The 23,636-nt window shown below is 37.9% G+C and overlaps 1 protein-coding gene across 2 annotated transcripts in view; it reads left to right on the plus strand.

The window, feature by feature from the left end:
- The window catches only part of LOC127646712 (leptin receptor-like), a 45,820-nt gene extending 39,825 nt beyond the window's left edge, over nucleotides 1-5,995 (plus strand). For both annotated transcript variants that reach the window (XM_052130534.1, XM_052130536.1), the window contains exons 18-20: nucleotides 923-1,016; nucleotides 3,137-3,212; nucleotides 3,399-5,995. In XM_052130534.1, the coding sequence (XP_051986494.1) occupies nucleotides 923-1,016; nucleotides 3,137-3,212; nucleotides 3,399-4,148 (920 nt within the window). In that variant the 3' untranslated portion in view covers nucleotides 4,149-5,995. The remainder of the gene's footprint in view (nucleotides 1-922; nucleotides 1,017-3,136; nucleotides 3,213-3,398) is intronic.
- Nucleotides 5,996-23,636: the final 17,641 nt, after the last annotated feature.

Here is a 23,636-nt window from a genome sequence, read left to right on the forward strand (position 1 = left end):
GAAAACTCCTGATGCTGCTATAAAAATGCAAAAAGCACTTACCAATTTGCTTGAGGTGAAAATCAGTCCTCCTTTCCTGTTTAATAATCAATCGCACAATCATGCAGAACATCTCAGGATTTTAAATCCATAAGAATCTCTTTCTCAATGGCAATAACATCAGTGACGACAGCCGGCTCATCAGCAAGATCTCACGCTCTTCGCTTTCAAATTACGTACATCACTTCAAGTATGATTTGCGTTACTCAAGGCCAGCTAGAAGCCCTGGACTGGGACATATCCTAAAGACCACACCCACTCAGAACAAATAAATCAATCTGATTGGCTGATGAATCAGACAATCAGCCTGAGGGGATGGAGCTCAGATTCACACACTGCTTCGGCTAAGGAGCATGCAATTTATGAATCAGTTTTCACACTTTTGCTTGTAAGAATCAAGTAATAAATTCTGATTGGATAATCTTTTTGTTGAATTAGGAGTGGAAAGTGATATTACAAAAAGGTCAATGAGAATGAAAGGATGAAAAAATATGTATTTATTTATTAGGCATGTTACGCCAGTAGAGAAGGCTTTGCTGGCCCTGAGAAATTGCCACTGCTAGAATTTAATATATGTAGGCTCTTTTTTTAACACATGGCTCTTAAATTTTTGTTTATTGAAATAAAATGTATGGAAATCAAGTTACAAGCACAAACTATTAAAATGTTTTGTCAGGTAACCTAAAAAATGTGCTTCATCTGAAAACATCTAATTTAATTGGTTTGATTTGAGTCAAAAATGTTTTTATATGACTGAGCCATAGGTTGCATTAGGTTGAACCAACAAAAGTAAATGTTAAGGGTTAGATCATGTAGAAATTTTGTTCAACGGAATGTTATTTTTTTTAAAGCCAGATTAACAATGTCTTTTTTTGTCATGCAGCTACCAGAGGAGACCCTGCAGCATACATGCTCCTAATCATCATTGCTTTCCTGTCAGTAGTGCTGTTTGTCATTCTGATGATCTCCCAAAACCAGTAAGGCTCATGACCATCTTCTCATTGTGATGATATGGTTGAGATGGATACTGTATCAAGTTGATATTGGAAAGGTTAAACTGTTCCTTGAGAGTAATGGATACATCTCGAGAGGAACCAATAAAGGCAAAATGGGATTGACCCTTTTGGATGGCCCTTGGAAAAGTTGCAGCAAGTGCAGTGCATCAAAAGCCAACTAAGCAGTCGAGACTTTTTACAGGGTTCACACGCTTTTTGACCAATGAATTTCCATTAACTTTTAGACATCACTTTGGCTTGCGAGTACGTTTTTCTCTAAACAAAAGCAATATTTTGCTTATAAAATATTTTAGAGCATAGCACATCTAGAAAATATTTTTCTTGGACATTTGTGATTTTACTTATTTCCATGACATTTCCTGGAAACAATTTTAAAGGTGCAGTCAGTAATTTTTTTAATTAGCGGTGTGGATGCAGCATCAATCAAACACAATAGTTTTTGTTTACTAATGCCACAGTAGAATTTCACTACTCACAGTTAGCCATAATTAATTGAATATATAAGTGAAAGTGTCAAATATCAGGGTGGTTTCTGAGAATATTTATTTATTGAAACACGAAAAAATTAAGCCAAAAATATTTCTAAATACAAATTACACTTCAAACTAAATGAAAATATAATCAAAATAAAGAAGTTGTAAAAAAAAAACACATGCTAAATCCAAACATTTTATAAATACAATTGTAAATATAAAATTAACAATAATAATTAAACAAATAAACCATGACCTTAAGATAGTTTATTACAAATCACATAAATATTAGTTTCATAAAACAGCAACAACAGGGATGTAACTTTGTGCTGGCACTGGAAATGACGTAGACGATGATGTGAAGATGAAGAACCCAAGTGCAGTTTATTGAAATATGTGAAATTCAAAACCCTAACTTTAGACATAAATTAAACTAAACATAAACATGAACAATTAACAAGAATGTAAACTTGACTAGCAAACAGGTTACATCAACAATACTTGACAAGAGACAATTGCAAACAAGAGGGCTTAAGAGGTCGCTTATGAAAATGGAGCCCCTAATCTCATGAGAGCAGTCATGATTTATACATATGTTTCAAAATTGCAATTCACACTTTTTAAATGAAAAAAAAAAATAATGAGTTAAATGGTCTGCACTTATATAGCGCCTTTTTAACCTTAACGGTATTCAAAGCGCTTTACACTGTGACTCATTCACACACACAGTCATACACCAATGGTGGCAGAGTTGCCATGCAAGGCACTAGCCTGTCATTGGAAGCAACTTAAGGACATTTCGACATGTGAAGTCATGTGGGCCGGGATTCGAAACCACCAATCCTGCGATTAGTGGCCGATCTGCTCTACCAACTGAGCCAAGGCACACCAGAGTGCACCTTTAAAATTCTCTTAAAATTATTATATAATGCAACGTGATCATATTTATTGTTTTTATTTGGGGGAAAAATAGATGTAGCTAAAAAAAAAATTATATCACAGCTTTACAGTGTGCATTACGAATGTAAATTACATAAATCTCAGTAATGATAATTAGTAGTTTGCTTGAGGGTAGATATTTCAAAAGATCCTCAATGAAATAACTAATATATCTGCTTTGGCTTGATTTCGTGGTAATTCATGGTAATACTTGCCTATGTGAACCACAAACAGGGAAGTACTGTACCTATATAACCTGTTTAGGGAGTGGCAGCAATGCAAGTATTATTAAAAACATGTTGCAACATTGCTTTTCTTCAGATGTTTGATTGTAAAATACCAAAGAATACTGTATAAATATTCTGTTTAAATCCGGGGCAAGGATTGTCTTGCTATGTCATGCTCTTCAGGTAACAAATGAGAGCTAGAAAAGGTGGTTTGAAGTATGACTGCCACAGGAAGTTGTCAATCATTAGGGTGGAAAAAGAGCTATTATGCTAATGCTTTGTTTCCAAGTAACATATGCTTAAAATATGTGGCTGATAATATCAGGATGTACTATAAACTAAAAGACAAAATGGTACAAGTATGTGTTTATTTTTTAAGAGAGGCCATTTTTTTTCATAATTTCAAATGAAAGTTAATCATACCATAATCTATACCTTGCAGAATGAGAAAGCGAATGTGGAAGGATGTTCCCAATCCCAACAAATGCTCTTGGGCAAAAGGAATAGACTTCAGACAGGTCAGTGTGTACGGCCTTTATGAAAAAGCTGAAAATGTTGTCCTCCATTGAAATCTGCTGTATAAGCATATCAGTAGTTAGTGTTATAAGAAAAAAATAGCCTTGCCTTTTCTGTTGGTGTTTTTACACCTTTAATGCCGAGACAAAACAGAACACTCTCAAAATCTGTTTATTGCTCATTTACAGATTGACACAATAGAGAACTTGTTCCCTCACCCAGAAGGTCTCACTGCCTGTCCACTGCTACTAGTCTCTGAGAGCACCTGTGAGGTGGGGATCATTGAGAAACCTCTTCCAGTTACACTTGAACATAAAAAAGACAAAGAAGTTCTCCTTTACAACTCTGAAGACATCGAAAGGACAATCACCATCTCTCCTCTTCTGGGGGACTCCTCAGAACCTCTATCTCTGGAGGCCTCCAGTTCTGATGCTACCCCAGAAACATCAGGCCAGTCTTCAGTGGCGTACTCAACCATTCTCCTCTCTGATAAGCCTGGGCTTCTTCGAAAGCAGCAAGAGAGTCTAAGTGGTTCTAGCGATGAAGGAAACTTCTCTGCCAACAACTCAGACATTTCTGGCTCCTTTCCTGGAGGCCTCTGGGACCGGGAGAACCATGTTGGCTCTGACAGCTCCAATCCTCGCCATTCCAGCTCTTACAACTCTGTAGAAGAGTTCTCGGAAACATCAGAACAAGAGTATGAAGCCTCAGAAAGCACAGGTGTAGCCAAAGACCTCAACTACCTTGGTATGAATGAAGAGGGGAAGGACGTGGAGAAAAAGGAAAATGAAGAGACAGAGTTGAGTGAAATAGTTATGGGGGTGGATTCAAGGCCACTTTTGGAGCACAAAAATTCCAAGGCCAGTGATTCGAATGGTGCATCTCATAGTATTCCTTACCTGCCTCAGTTTCGAACTGAATGCATTAATCCACCCTGATACCATGAGAAAAGCTCCCCTGGGTGGTAATATAGGATCATGTTCTTGCTCTCTGAATGGAGGTAGAATACTGTATGCAGATGCCTCCGTTACTTTCCGCACTCAAACTGTAGCTGTCTACAGTCTTCATCTACCATCTTGCCCTGAACTTTTCATGCATTCTGGAGAAAACAGCCAAACCATTAATTTCATGAGTCTCCCTCTGCCAACCCAGTGTTATATACCCTGTTTCAAATGACTTTTATGATCAATTTGACTCACTCCTAATTTATTATACCCTTTTAAAGGCCCCGATATACTTCATACGAAATCAAAGAACAAGCAGGTGTGACGTTGTTTAGAACAAATTCTGGCCAAAATGTGCTTTTGCGTTCATTTCTATGGTTTGTAAACGGCTCGCCTAGGCGAACTTTTAGGAAAACTTCTAACCTGCTGCTAAACACCTTCTTACTGACATTGGTCCATGTCATCAGTAGGTGTGACCTTAAGCTCCACCTACTTTGAGGCCAACAGCTAATTCCGTTTATGTTGTTCCATCAGACATAATCAGTCAACATGAACACACCGGTGTGCAGATTTATTAGCAAGCTGATGCAAAATGTACCTACATGTGTGTGATCTTTCGCATAGGGACATTTTCCAAGACCATGTCATGCAATTTTTTGTTTTGCTTAAGGATTCTACAAAAGGAATCAAATCTACTCTCTCTCAAGTGCTCATTCACTGATGTGCCATCTGCAGCCGAAAGTCATTCACACATATGCCCATATAAGATGTGCCAATCATCATTCTTTTGTCTGTATTCTGCATATTAACACTCTTTACAAATCCATCTTTGCATTAGTATCAGTGTCATCATAAATCAAAATTTATGTAATTATGAACGTTTAATCTGCGCATATTGTGTTAGCTCAAAGCTTCCGTGCATTCAGAATGTAAACAAGACATATTACACATTTTCTACTGCATATATATTACTTTAAATCATCATTGAGTGGTTAAATCGGCTTCTTTTACTGATCTCATGTGAAATCTACTGCTATAATGTGCCATAAAGTCATTGATAACACATTTAAATGTCTCATTAGTTAAGGTTTTACTGTACATTTACTGTCCTCATATTTAAATGCTTCTCTAAACACCTCCTACAGTTGTTTGGGGGTGTCAGATTGTATGCAAAAAGTATAATGTTGCTCAGCTGAAGAACATTTCCGGAAGTAAATTGGGACCTTTAGGGTTTCATTTGTTAAGGGCATCCAAGCACAGTTAAACTTTGAATGTGATGTTTTGATCAGCCTGTCATTAATGAAACTTGCTGATTTCCATCCTTTTATATTCTTTATATATCTTTCATAAGCATTTGAAGGCTGAAATAAAATCTTGCACTGACCGCACTTACTGGAATGAAGTGCTTTAACAAGAAGAGTTTGAAGAAGGACTTTCTTTATTTCTCCCAGTGTGGCACTGAGTACACTGGTTAAGGTCATGGTTTAGTGGCTGTTAGCACACTATATGTGCTTCATAAACTACAGTTTAAAGTCCACTTTCAGAGGCGTCCATTAAAATATCTACTTAGTGAAGAAATAGCCTCTCATGTCTACATTTGCATTAACTATTCAATATGAATGTACTGTATATTTTGTCAGTGAGGTCTGTGTTCTTTGAAAACTCAAATATTTTGAGTATAAAATCTCATCTATTTCAGTGTCTATTTTTTATAAAATGAGGATTGAATGTAAATTTCAGTTAATAAAATTGGTCCTATATGTTGCAGAGTATCAGTAAGAATGTGTGTTCAACATACAAGTATTTTTGTCTATTTTTCTGGTCAAAATAAACCATTTATTGCAGTCAGATTTTATGTTTTGACTCTCTATCCACCACAGCATTTCTAGAGGATGGCTAGTGCATAGTAGTAGACATAAACTTAGCCCTATGTAACATTTATTGTTTTTTGGTCAACTGTGGCACAAACTATATTTTATACAAGATGAACAAATTCAGACATAAAATGTATTTCAAATACATAAATATGAATACATTTTGAAAAGTTGAAGTGGATATTTATCATATCTTTTTTATAGATATTATACAGTAGGCTATATCTGTTTTGCACATCACAAACTCCTCTCAATAATGTATTAATACTAACTAATGTTTTACTCACCCATATGTAGTTTCAAACCCATATGCTGTTATTTTGTCCATGGAAGATACAATTAGAAAGTTTTGGCTCCTCTTGTCCATACAGTGACTGTTCAAATTGACCACATTTGTCAAGTAAAATAATAAAAAAATAACAAATACGCTTTATTAGTTTTCTTAAAAGGGATAGTTCACCCCAAAATGAAAATGTTCTTATAATTTACTCACCCTCGTGCCATCCCAGATATGCATGAGATTTTTTTCTTCTGCTGAACACAAAGATTTTTGGGAGAATATCTTCGCTCTGTAGGTCCATACTATGCAAGTGAATGGTGGCCAAAACTTTGAAGGTCCAAAAAGCATACAAAGGCAGCATAAAAGTATTATGACTCCAGTTGTTTAATCCATGTCTTCAGAAGTGTTATGATAGGTGTGGGTGAGAAACATCAAAATAAAAGTCATTTTTTGCAACAAAAAAATTCTCCTTGCCCAGTGGATGGTGCTATGCATAAAGAATGCTAATCACCAAAAACAAAAGAAAAAGAATGTGGAGATGAAAGTTAAAGTGGAGAGTTATTGTAAAAAGGTCTTATTGATGTGTTTCTCACCCACACTAATCATATCACTTCCAAAAATATGAATTTAACCACTGAAGACATATAGATTACTTTTATGCTGCCTTAATATGCTTTTTCAACCTCCAAAGTTTTGGTGATAATTCACTTGCATTGCCAGGACTCACAGAAGTGGATATAAGTCATACACAACTGGTATGGCATGAGGTTGAGTGACTGATGAGAGAATTGTCATTTTTGGGTGATTTATCCCTTTAAATAGCTTTGTGTGAAGAAAAGGCCAAAATGTACGTCATTTTATCTGGAAATATTGCATATTGGTGAGCATTTAACGGGAGAACTATAGATTACAACAGTTACTAAAACTCGTTAATGATTCTTTATTTTGAGCTGGTTGTTTTGATGAACCGTTTGTTTCTGTTCAGGCCTACGTTTATGGGCACAATACTGCGCCCATCAAAGGTCAGCTCATTAACAACGCAAGAAAACCATGACATTTAAAATTATAGTATAATTAGAGATAGAGGTTCTGAGGAGTCCCTCAGAAGAGGAGAGATGGTGATTGTCCTTTCGATGTCTGCAGAGTTGTAAAGGAGAACTTCTTTGTCTTTTTTATGTTCAAGTGTAACAGGAAGAGGTTTCTCAATGATCCCCACCTCACATATGCTCTCAGAGACTAGTAGCAGTGGACAGGCAGTGAGACCTTCTGGGTGAGGGAACAAGTTCTGTAAAATATATATATGATAAGGTGACTAAATAATGACATAACTTATTTTTTGTTGATATATATATATCAACAATATAGTATAAATAAAAGATTCTCACTGGAATCTTACTGATTTGAATATTTTGTATTATTATCTCAAAACCATAATGATCTGGCTCATTTGGGTTTTGTTTCAAGCACGACCAACAGATGGCACTATACGACTGCATTTTAACATACCAACATACAACCGCCACAGCAGTGTTTAGTCATGTGATTAATCATGTAAATTTTTCTGTGTTGCGTCTTTGGAGGCCATGACTGGCCTGATTACACGACATGTAATAAAAAATAAAAACATGATAGATAATGCTGTTTGTTTTTAGATATTTACACCTCAAGCAGCAACGAGGACAGAGCTTCCATAATTTTTTTTTTTTTTTAAACCTTTAGGGTAAATCTGCTGTTTGCATTACACATGTTGCAGCATGCTTGATCATGCCTTATGCATCGATTAAGCTATGGTTAATTGTAATGTGTTCAAAGATGAAAGGGGACTATTTAATAATCCTACTTTTGAGATGAAAAACGGATTTAATCCAATAACAGTTTAATCAACATGTAAGACTGCTCCTTAATCTATTTAAGACAGCTTTAATGATCTATTAGAAACAGGTCAGATGGTCATATGCTCACTCATTCCTATATCCTTCTTATCCAGCTCAACAAATAGACAGATCTGTGCTTTGGAGCATCCCTCGGCAGCTCTGTGTGCAACATTAAATCTAAACCAGATCTGGATTAGTATTCACCAAGCATGCCAGAGAGGGCTGTTTCTTGACAAATTTCACTGATTTGTATGGACAGAGGGACACTTCAGGTTATCAGATTAGTACTGTGACAAACTCTGACTGTCAGTTCTACTTTTATATGTCTGTATGTGTGGTCTGTCAGTTACTTGTGCAGTGATTTATTTAAGATACAGATTTGAAAACCATAAATAGTTTGACTTTGTCTCTAATCAGCACTTTGTGAATTATTTAGAATATATTCAAGTACTCTAGACTAATATGTGCATGGAAATTCCTCAATTGCCAGAAAATATATTAGCAACACCAACAAACCTCTCTAATCCAGTTGAAATCTCAGACGTGTCTGTGTCCATTGAGATGAGGTGAGATATGAATGTTTCTTAGGTATAGTTTTTGTTATGAAACTCAAGGGTCATACAAAGAGATTGGATGAGAATAGCTCTCTTTGTCACTCACCTACAGTGGGCTACCGACAGTCTCCCTTCTAGTGATGACTATATGTCTTCTTATATGAATTTAAAGAAAAAGTGTTGTGTTGTGGTGGTGGTAGTAGTAATTGAAGAGTTGAAATGGCAGAAGTTCTGTTCATGAACTATTCAAGTGGTAAACTATTACAATAACAATAACTTACGTTGGTTGCAATTCCTTCCTGTATCTCATACAAGTACAACAATATATATGCCATGTTACTTGAAGGAAGATCTCAATTTTAAAAAGTGACTTTACTTTATATATATATATATATATATATATATATATATATATATATATATATATATAAACAAGTTACTGTAAATAAGGTTATAGCTCAAGGTTTGAAAGCACAAATGCTTGTCACAGCCCCACAGTCAAAAACTGCAGAGATTTTGTTATGCAAGTGTTGTGGATGATGGTGTACCTGCAGGCGATGTTTAGCTGTAATGTGGAGGGTATAATACAATTAGAGATTTATGTTATATCCATTTTGGTTAACTCCAGTGGTTGAAAGACCATATTTGTTGTGTTGGCAATGGATGTATCCTGGAAACATTTCATAATGGCAACATATATTAATTTAAAGGGTTAATTTACCCAAACATTAAAATTATGTTATTATTTAATTGCCATTACTGTATATCGTTCCAAACCTGTTACTGTTATTTTTTTTCTTCTTCTAGGAAATATTTTTTTTTGTGTGTGTGCCATAACTCTATTATAAACGATTCACAGATACAGGTAAACATGTGCATATCAGGAGATTCAAACTTTAAAATGCACAAAGTTAAATCTTGCACATAGATGTAAGGCATAGATCTTATTGCATACTGTATAATGACAATTAATAGTGACCATGGACTGCCAATCTCAAAAAAGAACAAAAAGTCAACATAAAAGTAGTCCATAGTTCAGAAGTTTGAAGCCACACAATGGTTTGTGTAATGAATAAACAGATATTTAAGTCATTATACTGCATTTGAAGCTGCAGCTCTTAAATACACTCACTGAGCACTTTATTGGGAACACTAAAAAATATAGTCCTAATAAAGTGCCCTACGTGGTCTTTCGCTGTTGTAGCCCATTCACCTCAAGATTCTAAGTATTGTGCATTTTGAGATGCTATTCTGCTCAATACAGTTGTACAGAGTGGTTATCTGAGATACCTTAGCCATTCTCCATTGACTTCTCTCATTAACAAGGTGTTTCTGTCTGCAGAACTTCTGCTTAATGGATGCATTCTGAGTAAACTCTAGACACTCTAGTATATGATCCCAGGAGATCAGTAGTTACAGAAATACTCAAACCAGCCCATCTGGCACCAACAATGATGCCATGATTGTAATCACTGAGATCACATTTTTTCCCCATTCTGATGATTGATGAGAACATGAACTGAAGCTCCTGACACATGATTTTTGCATTACACTGATGCCACACGAGTGGCTGATTATATAATCGCATTATTAGGTGTACAGGTGTTCCTTATAAAGAGCTCTATATATGGTGTTGGATGTCAATAACATTGACAGTCATTAGTTCTCAAGTGGCTTGTAACCAAACCCCATAATGCCAATAAGTAAATAATGACATCATTTTCATTTTTGTTGAACTATTCCTCTTAAGTATATCACACTAGTTAATTTACAATTTATGTTTTAGGCACTAAGCCTTTTTCTCCATAGATAAACTTGTGGTCTCTTTTTTCTTGTATCAGGGGCCCTGTGCCTCAGTGACCTGGGTATAATCCTTTGCACAATCTTTATGGGCAGTAACTCTAAAGCTTTTACGAAATCAGATCAAACATTAGGTACTAAACACTTCAGTGGAAAATCTGTGGATGAGAAGAAAGGGCGAAATGGGTTGAAATGGAATTGGATTGTGCTGTGCTTGTCTGGCACAATCTTTGCAGGTTAAGTGCAGCTAAGTAGCTCTTTTATCCATGTCAAAAATTGAACTCCTGCAAGAATCAGCATTTCTTATGAGACACTACATTAGGTTACATTTGATGGATCTCCCTCAGGCTCCACAGGAACTGTAATGCTTTGTTCCTTCTTTCATATTGTGAGCATGATTTGCAAAAAAGTAACTCCAAGGTCATAATCAGTATTGTGGGAAGCCTCTTGCTGAAGATACTGCTATCTCATAAAAAAGTAAGTACTAGAATAGTATCCAAGGTTAAGAAAGACATGATGTTGCAGAACCTGAGAAAGGAAAGAGAGAGGTAGAAAAGCATAATAATTTTGTATACAAGAGAACTGCCGTCTATATAACAAAGCGTTTGAGGAACAGATAGGACGTCAGACAACTAGAGATTAGAAAGGAGAAAAATCTTTGAACAAATTACAAGGTTGACTGATTGGTCAAGGTTATTTTCCTGGGGGCTGGGCAACACGTTACATAACTTTGATATATAGGAGTGTTAGCAGATGTCCTCATCTTAATCGAACGAAAGAGTGTCTTATTTAACTTAAAATAAGATACAGTCAAATAAAAAACAAGTCACTAGCTCTCAGCTTCCCATTGTTCTATTGCATTGCTCTAACCCCTATGGTTATCGTGGTCTTTATAGTGCACATACACCTATGTGTGATAGCATGTAAAAGCTTGGTTTTGTATTAATCTTGTTGTTTAATATTTGAAAAGAGCATGAAATCTCTGAATCATGTTCACTGAATAATGGATGAAGTTGGTTTGTCCCCTTCAGCAAAGTAAAGATGAATTCTTCCTCTGAGCTATTTCAAAGGTGTTGCACAGACTAATTCACATGATATATTGTCATGTGGCAATGTCCTCCACAAGCATAGGAGATATTTGTCACTGCAGATGTTCTTTTTATTCCTGTAGGGTTCCCTTATAGGGTTTCTATAGCTCAACTGAAAGTGCATGGCACTAGCAAGCCAAGGTCATGGGCAGCGACGGACTGGCCATAGGGAGAACCGGGACATTTCCTGGTGGGCGCGTAATGGGAGCAAACGGCCAAACTCCCCTCCACTTCCCAGTCCACCCCTGGTCATGGGTTAAATTCCCTGGGAACACACACAATAACATTTATAAATTATATGCACTTTAAGTTGCTTTGGATAATAAACGTCTGCCAAATGAAAAAATTTTATATTTCCCAATCAAATAATATTTCCTCCCAGTGCTGTTATACATTTCCTCAAATGTATAGACGCGTGTAATGGCGGAGGCGTTAACACTAATTCCACATGCAAAGATGTTACCAAATTACAGCAGTGGCCATTTACACTGAAGTCTTCAAGAACACACACCCCAAAAAAGGATCGCTTGAATCAGAGACACAACAACTGGATAGAAAATGAAACTATTCCTAAATTATGACTATTTTAAATGAAAACAATCACACTAACTTTATAAGTGAACCTCAACGAACATTCTAAAATAAAATAAAAATTCAATGCATGACATCTTTAAATGTGGTAAATCCACAAACTTTGCATGCTGTATTTTGAATTAATAAATTAATCACAAACACTACTAGATCCTGACCATGAGCAGAATCTGACTGAACTACAGCTATGTGGTTAGAGTCAATACGTTTTGATCATAACCAATTCATGTTTAGGACATTCATGCTAGTTTAAAATGAACCTGTTAAGCTGCATGATTGTGATTGATTGTATCAAAGTGCTGTTTTCAGAGTGTATCAGGGCTGTAACCACCACCAATACAGAAGTGATAGATCGATATGGGATTTTCAATGACTGATTCTAGTTAAATCTTGAATATTGGTTTACATCATAGCAATGTAGACTTTTAGTATTGGACTAAATCTACTTTTTGCTTATGCCAATGGTCACTGAAGCTTGAAGCCTTTGAAGATTGTCTAACACTAGGACTCCATTCATATTCATTAGATTCAGTCGCTGAGGTGAATAATATCAGCACAATATGATTGAATGCCCGTGTTTGGATAGCTAAGTGAATCATTAATGATGACCGCATTGCACTGCGATTTGCTCAAGTGCAAGAACAAATGATGGAAGGAATAAAATTGAGGGGGGATTGAAGAGGGGGGAAAGGAAATGGAGAGGATGGCAAAAACAGCAAAGTGGCTTATTAACAAAATTAGAAGACTAAATAGTTCCAGGGTGAATGTGGAGAATAAAGAGACTCTCGGTTGGAAAAAAGTTAGTGAAAGGGAGTGGATTTGTGGAGATTAAAGGGTCAGTGGAGGATTTCAAATTAGATGAAGATGAGAAAGAGAGATAAGTGGTGTAAAGAATGTGGAGAAGCAGAAGATATGGTTGAGAGGTTTTAGTATGTGAATGTGGGGAGAAGTGTTATATGGGAAAGACAAGAGTGGAAACTGACAGATCTAGGTTCAGTAATGTATTACATGTGTGTGATTGAAGCGATGTAAATTAATCCTTATGTTGTGTTGGTTTTGTGCAAACACATGTTGTGTTCCCTGACTAACTAAGATTGTTTATAAATCTCTCATATTGAAATCTTGCATACAATGCAAGTGAATGTTGACCAGACATTTCACGCTCCAAAAATCACATAAAGTCAGCTTAAAAGTAATCCATATAACCCCAGTGGTTAAATATATGTCTTCAGAAGCAATATGAAAGCAATCTGATAGGTGTGGGTGAGAAACAGATCAATATTTAAGTCCTTTTTTACTATAAATCTCCACATTATGAAAGTGAAAGTAAAGATTTATAGTAATAAAGGATTGAAATATTGGTCTGTTTCTCACCCAAAGTGATTGCATCGCTTCAAAAGACATATATTACATATATTCCTCTTTTGTAAGTCACTTTGGATAAAAGTGTCTGCCAAATGAATATATATATATATATATTGTGTTCTGCAGAAGAAAGAAAGTTATACACATTTGGTATGGCATGAAAGTGAGTAAATGATGGGAGTATTTTGCTTTTTGAACTATCTTTTTAAGGAATATGACAACACACACAAAGGTGCTGTTGGACAGACCTTGTGCTGGTCGACGTTGCCACATTGAAATGTTTGAATTTCAAAAGTCAACATCATTGAATTTCACTGGCACCAGTTGGTGTATTTTAATATGTTGGGAACTCGTTTTGCAAAATAAAGACCTTCCAAATTTAAAGTGATAGTTCACCCAAAAAGTATATAAAAGCAGTGTAAAAGTAATCCAAACAAATTTCTGAATCCTTTTATATGATCAATCCCCACTTTCACTTTCACATTCTTCTTTTCTTTTTGCAAATTTGCATTCAATGTGTGTATTGCAACCTATTTGTCATAAGATTTTGTAGTAAAAAAGGACTTAAATGTTGATTTGTTTCTCACCAACAATATCATATTGCTTCTGAAGATATGGATTTAACCACTATAGTCATATGGATAACTTTGAGCTTCAGCATTTTGGTACCCATTCACTTGCATTGTGAGGACCAACAGAGCTGAAACGTTCTTCTAAAAATATTTGTTTGCATTCAGCAGAAGAGAGAAAGTCAAACACATCTGGGATGGCATGAGGGTAAGTAAATGATTAGAGAATGTTCATGTTTGTGTGAAATATCCCTTTAATTATGTTCACATGAAATGTTCTACTGGGAAATATTTCTGAATGCTGCAGGTAATCACAGGCTTGCTAATATTCAGTATAACAGCACGATTGTAAATGTGATATTTTATTCAAAAGTTCATATCAATTAACTTTCACACAAAAAGGCCAGTTATTTTGTCTTGTACAGCTCTGCGAACACAATTTATCCCCAAAAAAGCCAAAGTAGGAACAACCATAGTGTGTTGCCAAGCAACGCACAGAATGGCAGTTTTTCTGGAATGTCACAAACACAGACAAATGGAGTGATTCAAATATTGAAGTGTCCCAGTGCTGTTATACAAAATATCAGCACTCTTGAAACAACACTTGTACAATCAGATTTGAGAATTCGAACTAACTGTTGTAAAAGGGATGGGGGTGGGGTAGGGGGGTGGGGATCTGGCAGAATGTAATGAAAAAGAAAGAGATGGGGATGGAGAAAAAAGATTGAGGCGGGGTAAAGCCTTGATAGTGACAAATTGTCTGTCATGCTCATAAGAGTACCCACAGTGCACAGAGGGTTATAATCAGTCATGTGTGTGCATGTATGTGAAACCACAAGCTTGTGTGGAGCTGCAGGTCAGGGCTGGTGAAGGATGACAGATTTATTTGATCTGCTCTAATAGTGGTGTGTACAGGATATTTTCATTTTTATTCTCTCTCTTACATATCCTCCCTTTCATGCTGGATTTATGAATTCATAATTTGTCCATGCTTGTACATATGTTTACTTTGAGCCACGATAGGCATGGTAAACAATTGGATTTGCCTCCAATTTTCTAAATAATTCCTATATTTCAAAAACACACAAATGGTTGGCAGCTGATAAGGGCTGGAAGGATGCTGGGGAAACACTCTAAGCCGAGGTGCATCCCAAGCTAATAAAAAATTCTGTTTACCAAACGATGCTAATTACCCTTGTCCTGATGTGCGATCTGCTTCTCTCTCAGTTCTATTAATTAACTTAATCAGTGGGATGTGAATTCACACCTCCAGCTACACCGTCAAGGAGCAGGATACATCACTAGAAAATATTTTTCTGTGTTATTATAAGAATAAATATTAGCATGTCTCTCAAAGTTTCCTCTTGTCTTTTTCTGTCTCTTTTTTCTGTGTACATGTGTGCATTCACAGGATGATTTTTCATAAATTATCACAGTTGCATGTCAGGTATTATTAGATTAGTGCTCTAATCTTATAGAGAAAAACACAGAACTATAAATACTTTTTTTTGTATAGTTTGGCAGGCAGTGTGAGATTAGTGATTCCCTACAGTAGCCTTATAGGAATAGTTTACCCAAAAATGAAAAGTCTCGCATCATTTACTCACCCTAATGCCATCCAAGATGTGTATGACTTTCAATCTTCTGCTGACCACAAAAAAGAAAAGAAAAGTCTTTTAGAAGAATATTTCAGCTCTGTAGGTCCATACAATGCAAGTGAATGGTGGCCAGAACTTTGAAGGTCCAAAGATCACATAAAGGCAGTGTGGAATGCTCTCGCTCTGAGAGAGGGAAAACACAGGAAACTTTCACAGGTAACAGGGTTTTTAATAATCCTTGACACACTTATTGTACATAAATTCTTTATAGTCTTTCTTGGGAACACTGGGTTCCCTTGTCACTCTCTCTCTGACAGTCTGGAGGTTCTGTGGCTGCTTTTATGCCGCTCTCCCCATGCTCACTGGAATTAGAGACAGGTGTTAGACATGATTTAGCTCAGGTGCAAGCGCCCTTACCACTTCCTCTCCCCGACGGGTGCTTGACCACGCCCCCGCTGCCACAGGCAGCATAAAAGTAATCCATAAGACTCCAGTTGTTCAATTCATATCTTCAAAAGCAATATGATTAGTGTGGGTGAGAAACAGTCCTTTTTACTATAAATCTTCACTTTTACATCTGAAAGTGAAAGTGGAGATTTATAGTAAAAAAGACTTAAAGGTGCACTCTGTAATTTTACTGATAAATATATTTTACTTTAATAATAAAGACATTAATTATAAGTTTGCAATATATGTAGGAAATCCTGACCACTCACATTAAAATGAAGACTCTAGTCACATCAGTAAACTTATAAAAGCTGTTTAATTCTACATGGAGAGGGTAAACACACCAGGGCTGCCATGTTAGAATCACATGACCAGCCGAATCTCTTAATCTCATTAACCGTCCTGTTATTAGAAACTTTCCCTCATTGATGAACGTAATCATGGCTGACTGTGAATACTTTCTACAATGGCATCTGAAGCTGAAAATTATTGATTTTAAATTATGCTGGATCCAAGCTGCTATGTGTCTGTGTATGTCCAAGATGGCACAAAGACAAAACTTATTGAGTGCACCTTTAAATATTGATCTGTTTCTTGCACACACTTATCTTATTGCTTCTGAAGAAGAAGATTTAACCAATGGAGTCTTATTTTTATGTTGCAATTTTTGGAGCTTCAAAATGATGGTCACCATTCACTTGCACTGTATGGACCTACAGAGCTGAGATTTTCTTCTAAAAATCTTAATTTGTGTTCAGCAGAAGAAAGAAACACACATCTGGGATGGCATGAAGGCGAGTAAATGATGAGAGAATTTTCATTTTGTATGAACTATCCCTTTAAGTATAAAATAACATGATGTGTTGTGAAAATTGTCTTAAATAGTAATCATGTATTTTATATGCCTAACTTGGGATGGGAATCCATTTTCATGATCAGAAACATTCATTATGAGGCCATCCCACTTGATCCATACTGTTCGATATTTGATATGACTTTACCGTCAGGTTTAAAAATAACAAAAAAAAAAAAAACAGGCACTGTCAGTATTAGATTGGAAAAAAACAGAACATTTGGATTCTTATTGTATTGCACTACTCTGCTGAAAAGACCAGCTGATACACCCATGAGTTTCCATTTTATTCAGCATAACTAAATCAACCTGACTACATTAGGTAACACCAACGAAAGTAATTTTAAGGGTTAGATCAGGTAGAAATAGCTGCTTAATGTAACAAATGCAGGTTACCACTTTTTACAGCATACTGTCATCCTATGGTGGGAACCAGCATCCAAAATACAACATATGTAGCAATAATGCATTGTTAAGCCAGTATAGATGTTTATAATTATGCCATTCCCCTCTTTGTCTCCTATCATGTCTTGCGGTAGCTCAAAATGAATACTCCTAAAAAATTGCCTGGTACATTTTAATATGTAAATGATGGTAGGACTAAATTGTTACTGTTGCACTATGATGTAAGAGTGATGAGTCATGCCTCAGGGTTGAAAAAGCAATGGTTGCGGTGACAGCCTCTGATTTGGGTTGGAGGCTGCACTGTGGCTGTTCACGCCTCTTCCATTAGATGAGTAACGCCACCTCACTGGGTGAATAGTACTGATGCATAGCGGGGTTGCTACTGCAAATGGCAAGAGTCTCAACTAAAGTAAACTTACAGTCATCTGTAATGCAGTCCTCAGATTTAAAATCCCTAAAGTAGATTTAATAAAAATCAGCAACATCGGTCAGGACATTAGGCGGATTTACATAGGTATATGTGCGAGTGTGTTTCAGGGTCAATTTCCTCCTTCATAGAATGAGTTGTAGACAGATGTGATATTTTCGAAGAAGTTGCAAATTCCTTTTTCTAAACAAATATAAAAAATTTTTTGGTATTTAACCTTTATTTAACCAAGAAGTCCCTTGAGATAAAAAAAATTGTTTCGAGGGTGACCTGGCCAAGAAAGCACACCGAACATGGTAAAAAAGTTTAAAAGATCAATACAACAAAAAAACAGACATAAGACAAAAAGAGGACACAATAATGAAAACAATGGACTACAATAACAGAATCCAGCTTATACACAGCAATTGCACTCTTCAGTCACTTACTTTTTTATCAAAGATTTGAATTCACCCAAGGTAACAAGGTGATTTATATGTAATGTGTTCTGGAAGGAATTCCATGACCAAGGTGCAAAATAAGAAAACGCTGTTTTACCCAAATTAGAGCAAATCCTGGGTACTGTAGAGTAGCCATCTAGAGGAGCGAGAATCATAACAGCTTTTGATAAGTGACAAAAGATTGCACAAATAAGGAGGTAGTTTTCCATGTATGGCTTTATAGATAAGAATATACCAGTGGTGCTGTCACCTTAAGCTTAATGAAGGCCACGAGACCAAATTATAAAGTACACAATGATGTGTACTAGACAATTAGTTACTTATAAAACGAAGAGAACAATGATACACAGAGTCTAGATGGCGAAGTATAGAGGAAGCTGCATGCATGTAAATAATATCTCCATAATTTAGAACACTTGTGAGTGTAGCCTGTACAAGATTTTTCCTAGCTGTTAAATTAAGACAGGCCCTATTTTGATAAAAAAAAAAAAAAACAGCCTAATCTTCAGCTTCTTCACTAGGTGTTCATTATGCACGCTAAAGGAGAGCCTATCGTCCACCCAGATACCCAAGTACTTATACGTGTTATGACAAGAAGGCGGAGGCAGACGGGGAGTTTGGATCTACATGCGGGTTTATTAATCAAAAGTGAAAACAAGACAAACAGGAACAAAGGAAACAACCACGATGGGAAAACTGAAACTAAAACAAGAAAACATCGAAGGAACCCGGACTGGATAAACACGGCAAGACAGGAAACAGAGCAAACATCAGGACCTTCCGAAACATCAAACATCAAAACAACGAATGACAAGGGAATGGAGGGACAGCGGGGTTTAAATACACAGACACATGATGATAACAAAAGACAATCAGGTGAGAACAATAACACTGTGATGAAGGTCTGGAATCATGGTGACGGTGACACGGAAAACACGGGGCAGACAACCAGGGATCGTAACAACCCCCCCCCCCCCCCCGAGGAGCGGATTCCAGAGACGCTCCTCAAACAGAACAAAAAATACACAAAAAACTAAACAAAATCGTCCAAGGAATGGCAGGCAGACCAAGGAGAGCACACAGGGAAACCAGACAGTCCAAGGGGGCATAAGGGGCAACCAGACAGTCCAAGGGGGCACAAGGGGCAGACAGGCAGTCCAAGGGGGCACAGAGGGCAGGCAGGCAGTCCACGGGGGCACAGGGGGAAGACAGGCAGTCCACGGGGCGCACAAGACGGGGACTGGGTCAGGTGGCCTGGGAGCTGGCCACGGGGCACTGGCTCGTTGACGGTCGGGGTTGCAGGTACTGGCTTATTGACTGTGGTATGCCTGAGCACTGGTTTGTTGGACAGAGAGGGCAGAGCCATGGGAGGTTCTGGGGACGGAGCCGTGGAAGGCGGAGGCTGCAGAGCAGAAGCCTTCCCTCTTCTCCTCCTCCTCCGGGCGGACGAGGCTGACAATGCTGTATCGCTGACCGTGGCTGGCGTGGGCTCAGGTTCGCTGACCGTGGCAGGCGTTGGCTCTGGCTCGCTGACCATGGCAGGCGTTGGCTCTGGCTCGTTGACCGTGGCTGGCGTGGGCTCTGGCTCGCTGACCGTGGCAGGTGTGGGCTCTGGCTCGCTGACCGTGGCAGGCGTGAACTGGGGAGCGGAAGCCTTTCCTCTCCTCCTCCTCCTCCGGGCGGACGAGACTGGCAGCGCTGGCTCGTTGACCAAGGCAGGCATGGGGGTTGGCTCGCTGGCAGGCGGGGCAGGCGCGAAGGGACGAGCCATGGATGACTGGGGGGTCACCACTGTGGAAGGAGAGGCAGGGTCCTCTTCGCCGGTGGCAACCGCTCCTTGAGCGAACTGTTCAGGTTGGCCCAGAAGAAAACCACCAAGCAGGAGTCCGGGAAGTCCGCGACACTCGCCAGCTCGAGGAGTTCGCGGATGTGGTCCTCCACAGGACGGTCCCCCTGCATGAGGCTTAGTAGACGGCAGTTGGCTTGTAACACCGCTAGATCCATATTTCGGTCGTTCGTTCTGTTATGACAAGAAGGCGGAGGCAGTTTCCAAAAAGCTTGACTTATGACCATCTGTGTATACACAATGGGTTCTATCTGCAAGGTAGTTCTTAAACCACTCTATAGCCTTGTCATCCAACCCAACATCACTGAGTCTACCCAACAGCAGCTCATGGTCAACTGAATCAAATGCCTTTGACAGATCAACAAATAATGCAGCACAATGATGTTTTCTGTCCAAGGCAGTTATAATGTCATTTGTTACAAACATAGCTGCAGATATGGTACTATGACCTGATCTAAAACCAGACTGTCCTTCACTTAAAATATTATTGTTAGCCAAGAATTGTTTCAATTGGGAGTTTACTTGATATTCTAGAATCTTGGCAAGAGTAGAAACTTTGGATATCGGGCGATAGTTGTTTAAATTCGAAAGGTCACCACCCTTCAGTAAAGGAAGTACATAAGTACATGCTTTCCAGATTTTAGGGATGGTATTAGTCTGCAGACTCTGATAAAGCTGAAGTGTGTAGTTTTTTTAAATGTTAAAATACTTTCTCCTATCTCAGCTTACATAATATGCAACTACTAAGTTAGCCAATCAAGGTTGCTGTCTCTCAAAAAGTGTAAACACTGTGGCACTATCGAAACATTGCTCTGTTTGTTTGAGCATTCTGACTAGCCAGATACAGCAACATTGATTCATTGAATTACATGAGTTAGGGGTGGGATTTTGGGCAGTGTTTAGGAAACCTGTTTGACAACTGCCATTAGTTTTGCAATTCTGTTTGATGACACAAGTGGCACAGAAATTTTACACTTCAGCTTTTAAGGTATATTTAACCTAAAAGTGAAAATATCCCTTTAAGAAAGTGTTAAATAAGAAAAAAAAAAACATCACTATAAAGCTTAGATTCAAAGGCTATTACTGCAAAATCTGTAAACACATGTAGAACACATCTTGATTTCTAAACAAGACCTCTCTGTGGGGGTGATTAATCAGTTGGCTAATTGCTGGTTGGTTACTAATGAGAAGACAGTGCTGGTTTTACAGTGTGCGTAATTGTGTCCTCAGGGACCCTGATATGTTCTCTTGTGCTTGAGTTTATGTGATGTGCTACAGAAATGTAATGCTGTCTTATTTGTCAAACTCGGTCTGTATATAATGTGAGTTTGTCACTAGGCAAGATGATACAAATTCTAAATTTACTGTATGTTCTCAAATACATATTAATATATAAACTCAGCAAAAAAAGAAACGTCCTCTCACTGTCAACTGCTTTTATTTTCAGCAAACTTATCATGTGTAAATATTTGTATGAACATTAAAAGATTAAACAACTAAGACATAAACTGAACAAAGTTGATAGACATGTGACTAACAGAAATTTAAAAATGTGTCCCTGAATGGGGTGGGGGGTTGTAGATGCTCTTCCACCTAGGTACATGGAAGTTCCTGGACATTTCTGGGGGGAATGACCCTAGCCCTCACCCTCCAATGCAACAGGTCCCAGACGCGCTCAATGAGATTGAGATCAGGGCTCTTCGCTGGCCATGGCAGAACACTGACACTCCTGTCTTGCAGGAAATCATGCACAGAACAAGCAGAATGCTGGAGGGTCATGTCAGGATGAGCCTGCAGGAAGGGTACCCCATGAGGGAGGCGGATGTCTTCCCTGTAATGCACATCGTTGAGATTGCCTGCAATGACAACAAGCTCAGTCCAATGATGCTGTGCCATACCACCCCAGACCATGATTGACCCTCCAAATCGATCCCGCTCCAGACCTCGGTGTAACGCTCATTCCTTCAATGATAAACGCGAGTCCAATCATCACCCCTGGTGAGACAAAACTGCAACTCGTCAGTGAAGAGCACTTTTTGCCAGTCCCATCTGGTCCAGTGAAGGTGGGTTTGTGCCCATAGGTGACATTGTTGCTGGTGATGTCTGGTAAGGACCTGCCTTTCTCAGCCTATTGCCGACAGTCTGAGCACTGATGGAGGGATTGTGCATTCCTGGTGCAACGCGGGCAGTTGTTGTTGCCATCCTGTACCTGTCCCGCAGGTGTGATATTTGGATGTACCGATCCTGTTGTTATATGTGGTCTGCCACTGATGATCAGCTGTCTTTCCTGTCTCCCTGTATTGCTGTCTTAGGCATCTCACAGTACAGACATTGCAATTTATTGCCCTGGCCACATCTGCAGTCCTCATGTCTCCATGCAGCATGCCTGAGGCACATTCACGCAGATGAGCAGGGACCCTGGGCATCTTTCTTTTGGTGTTTTTCAGAGTTAGTATAAAGGTCTCTTTAGTGTCCTAAGTTTTTATAATTGTGACCTTAACTGCCTACCGTCTGTAAGCTTTTACTGTCTTAACAACTGTTCCACAGGTGTATGTTCATTATTTATGTATGGTTCATTGAACTTGTATGGAAAACATTGTATAAACCCTTTACAATAAAGATCTGTAATGTTATTCGATTTTTATAAAATTATCTTTAAAACACAGTGTCCTGAAAAAGGGACATTTATTTTTTTGAGTTTATATAGCTAATTTCACAGTAATATCTTTGGAAGCACTTTTGATGTGGAAATGTTCAGACGGACAGCAATTATACACAAACATATTTTAAATGCATTGGTGTGTATAGACAATAAACTAAAGTTATTGCAGATTTGCATAGTTTATAGTACTTATAAAGCAATATTCTCATTGCCATTGGGAGGTGAAATATATGCTTCAGCCAAATGTGCAAACTACAGGGTAAATTTACTGGTGTTGATGGTTATGTGAAGTGAAGGTCAGATCAAATTGATGTAGTTCAAATCTACAGTAAAACACATTCAAGTTGTAATAAAGTTGTTGGAGGATGGTGTCTTGAATTAGTAAAGTCTTTCAGGCCTCTCCACACTGATGCAGGGTCGTTGAAAACCTTTATACTTTAAAATGGTAGAAAATGTAAACAAGTAACATAGTAAGGGTTAATATAATTAATTTTGCCACTGTAAAAATGTAAAGATACTTGAAGAATCACTTGGTGTTCTATCCTTTTGTAAAGGCAGTTCTCTTATGGAATACTTTATTCCTTCAGGTCCCCTGCTCCAAGGCAAATAGCTTGAGGCACTTGAATATATATTAAAGGCTGTTGAGTACATAATAGTATATTTGAGGCATTTTTAAAAGGGTGCTTAGATGTTCTCCAAAGGGTTCCACATAGTGTTGTAATGAGGACTGCAATGAAGTCCAGCATTGCTCATCACATTTGCCATCACATACACTGTACTATATTTAACTGGAACTCCTATGACAAAAT

Source organism: Xyrauchen texanus, chromosome 7, assembly GCF_025860055.1.
Source record: "Xyrauchen texanus isolate HMW12.3.18 chromosome 7, RBS_HiC_50CHRs, whole genome shotgun sequence".
NCBI lineage: Eukaryota > Metazoa > Chordata > Actinopteri > Cypriniformes > Catostomidae > Xyrauchen > Xyrauchen texanus.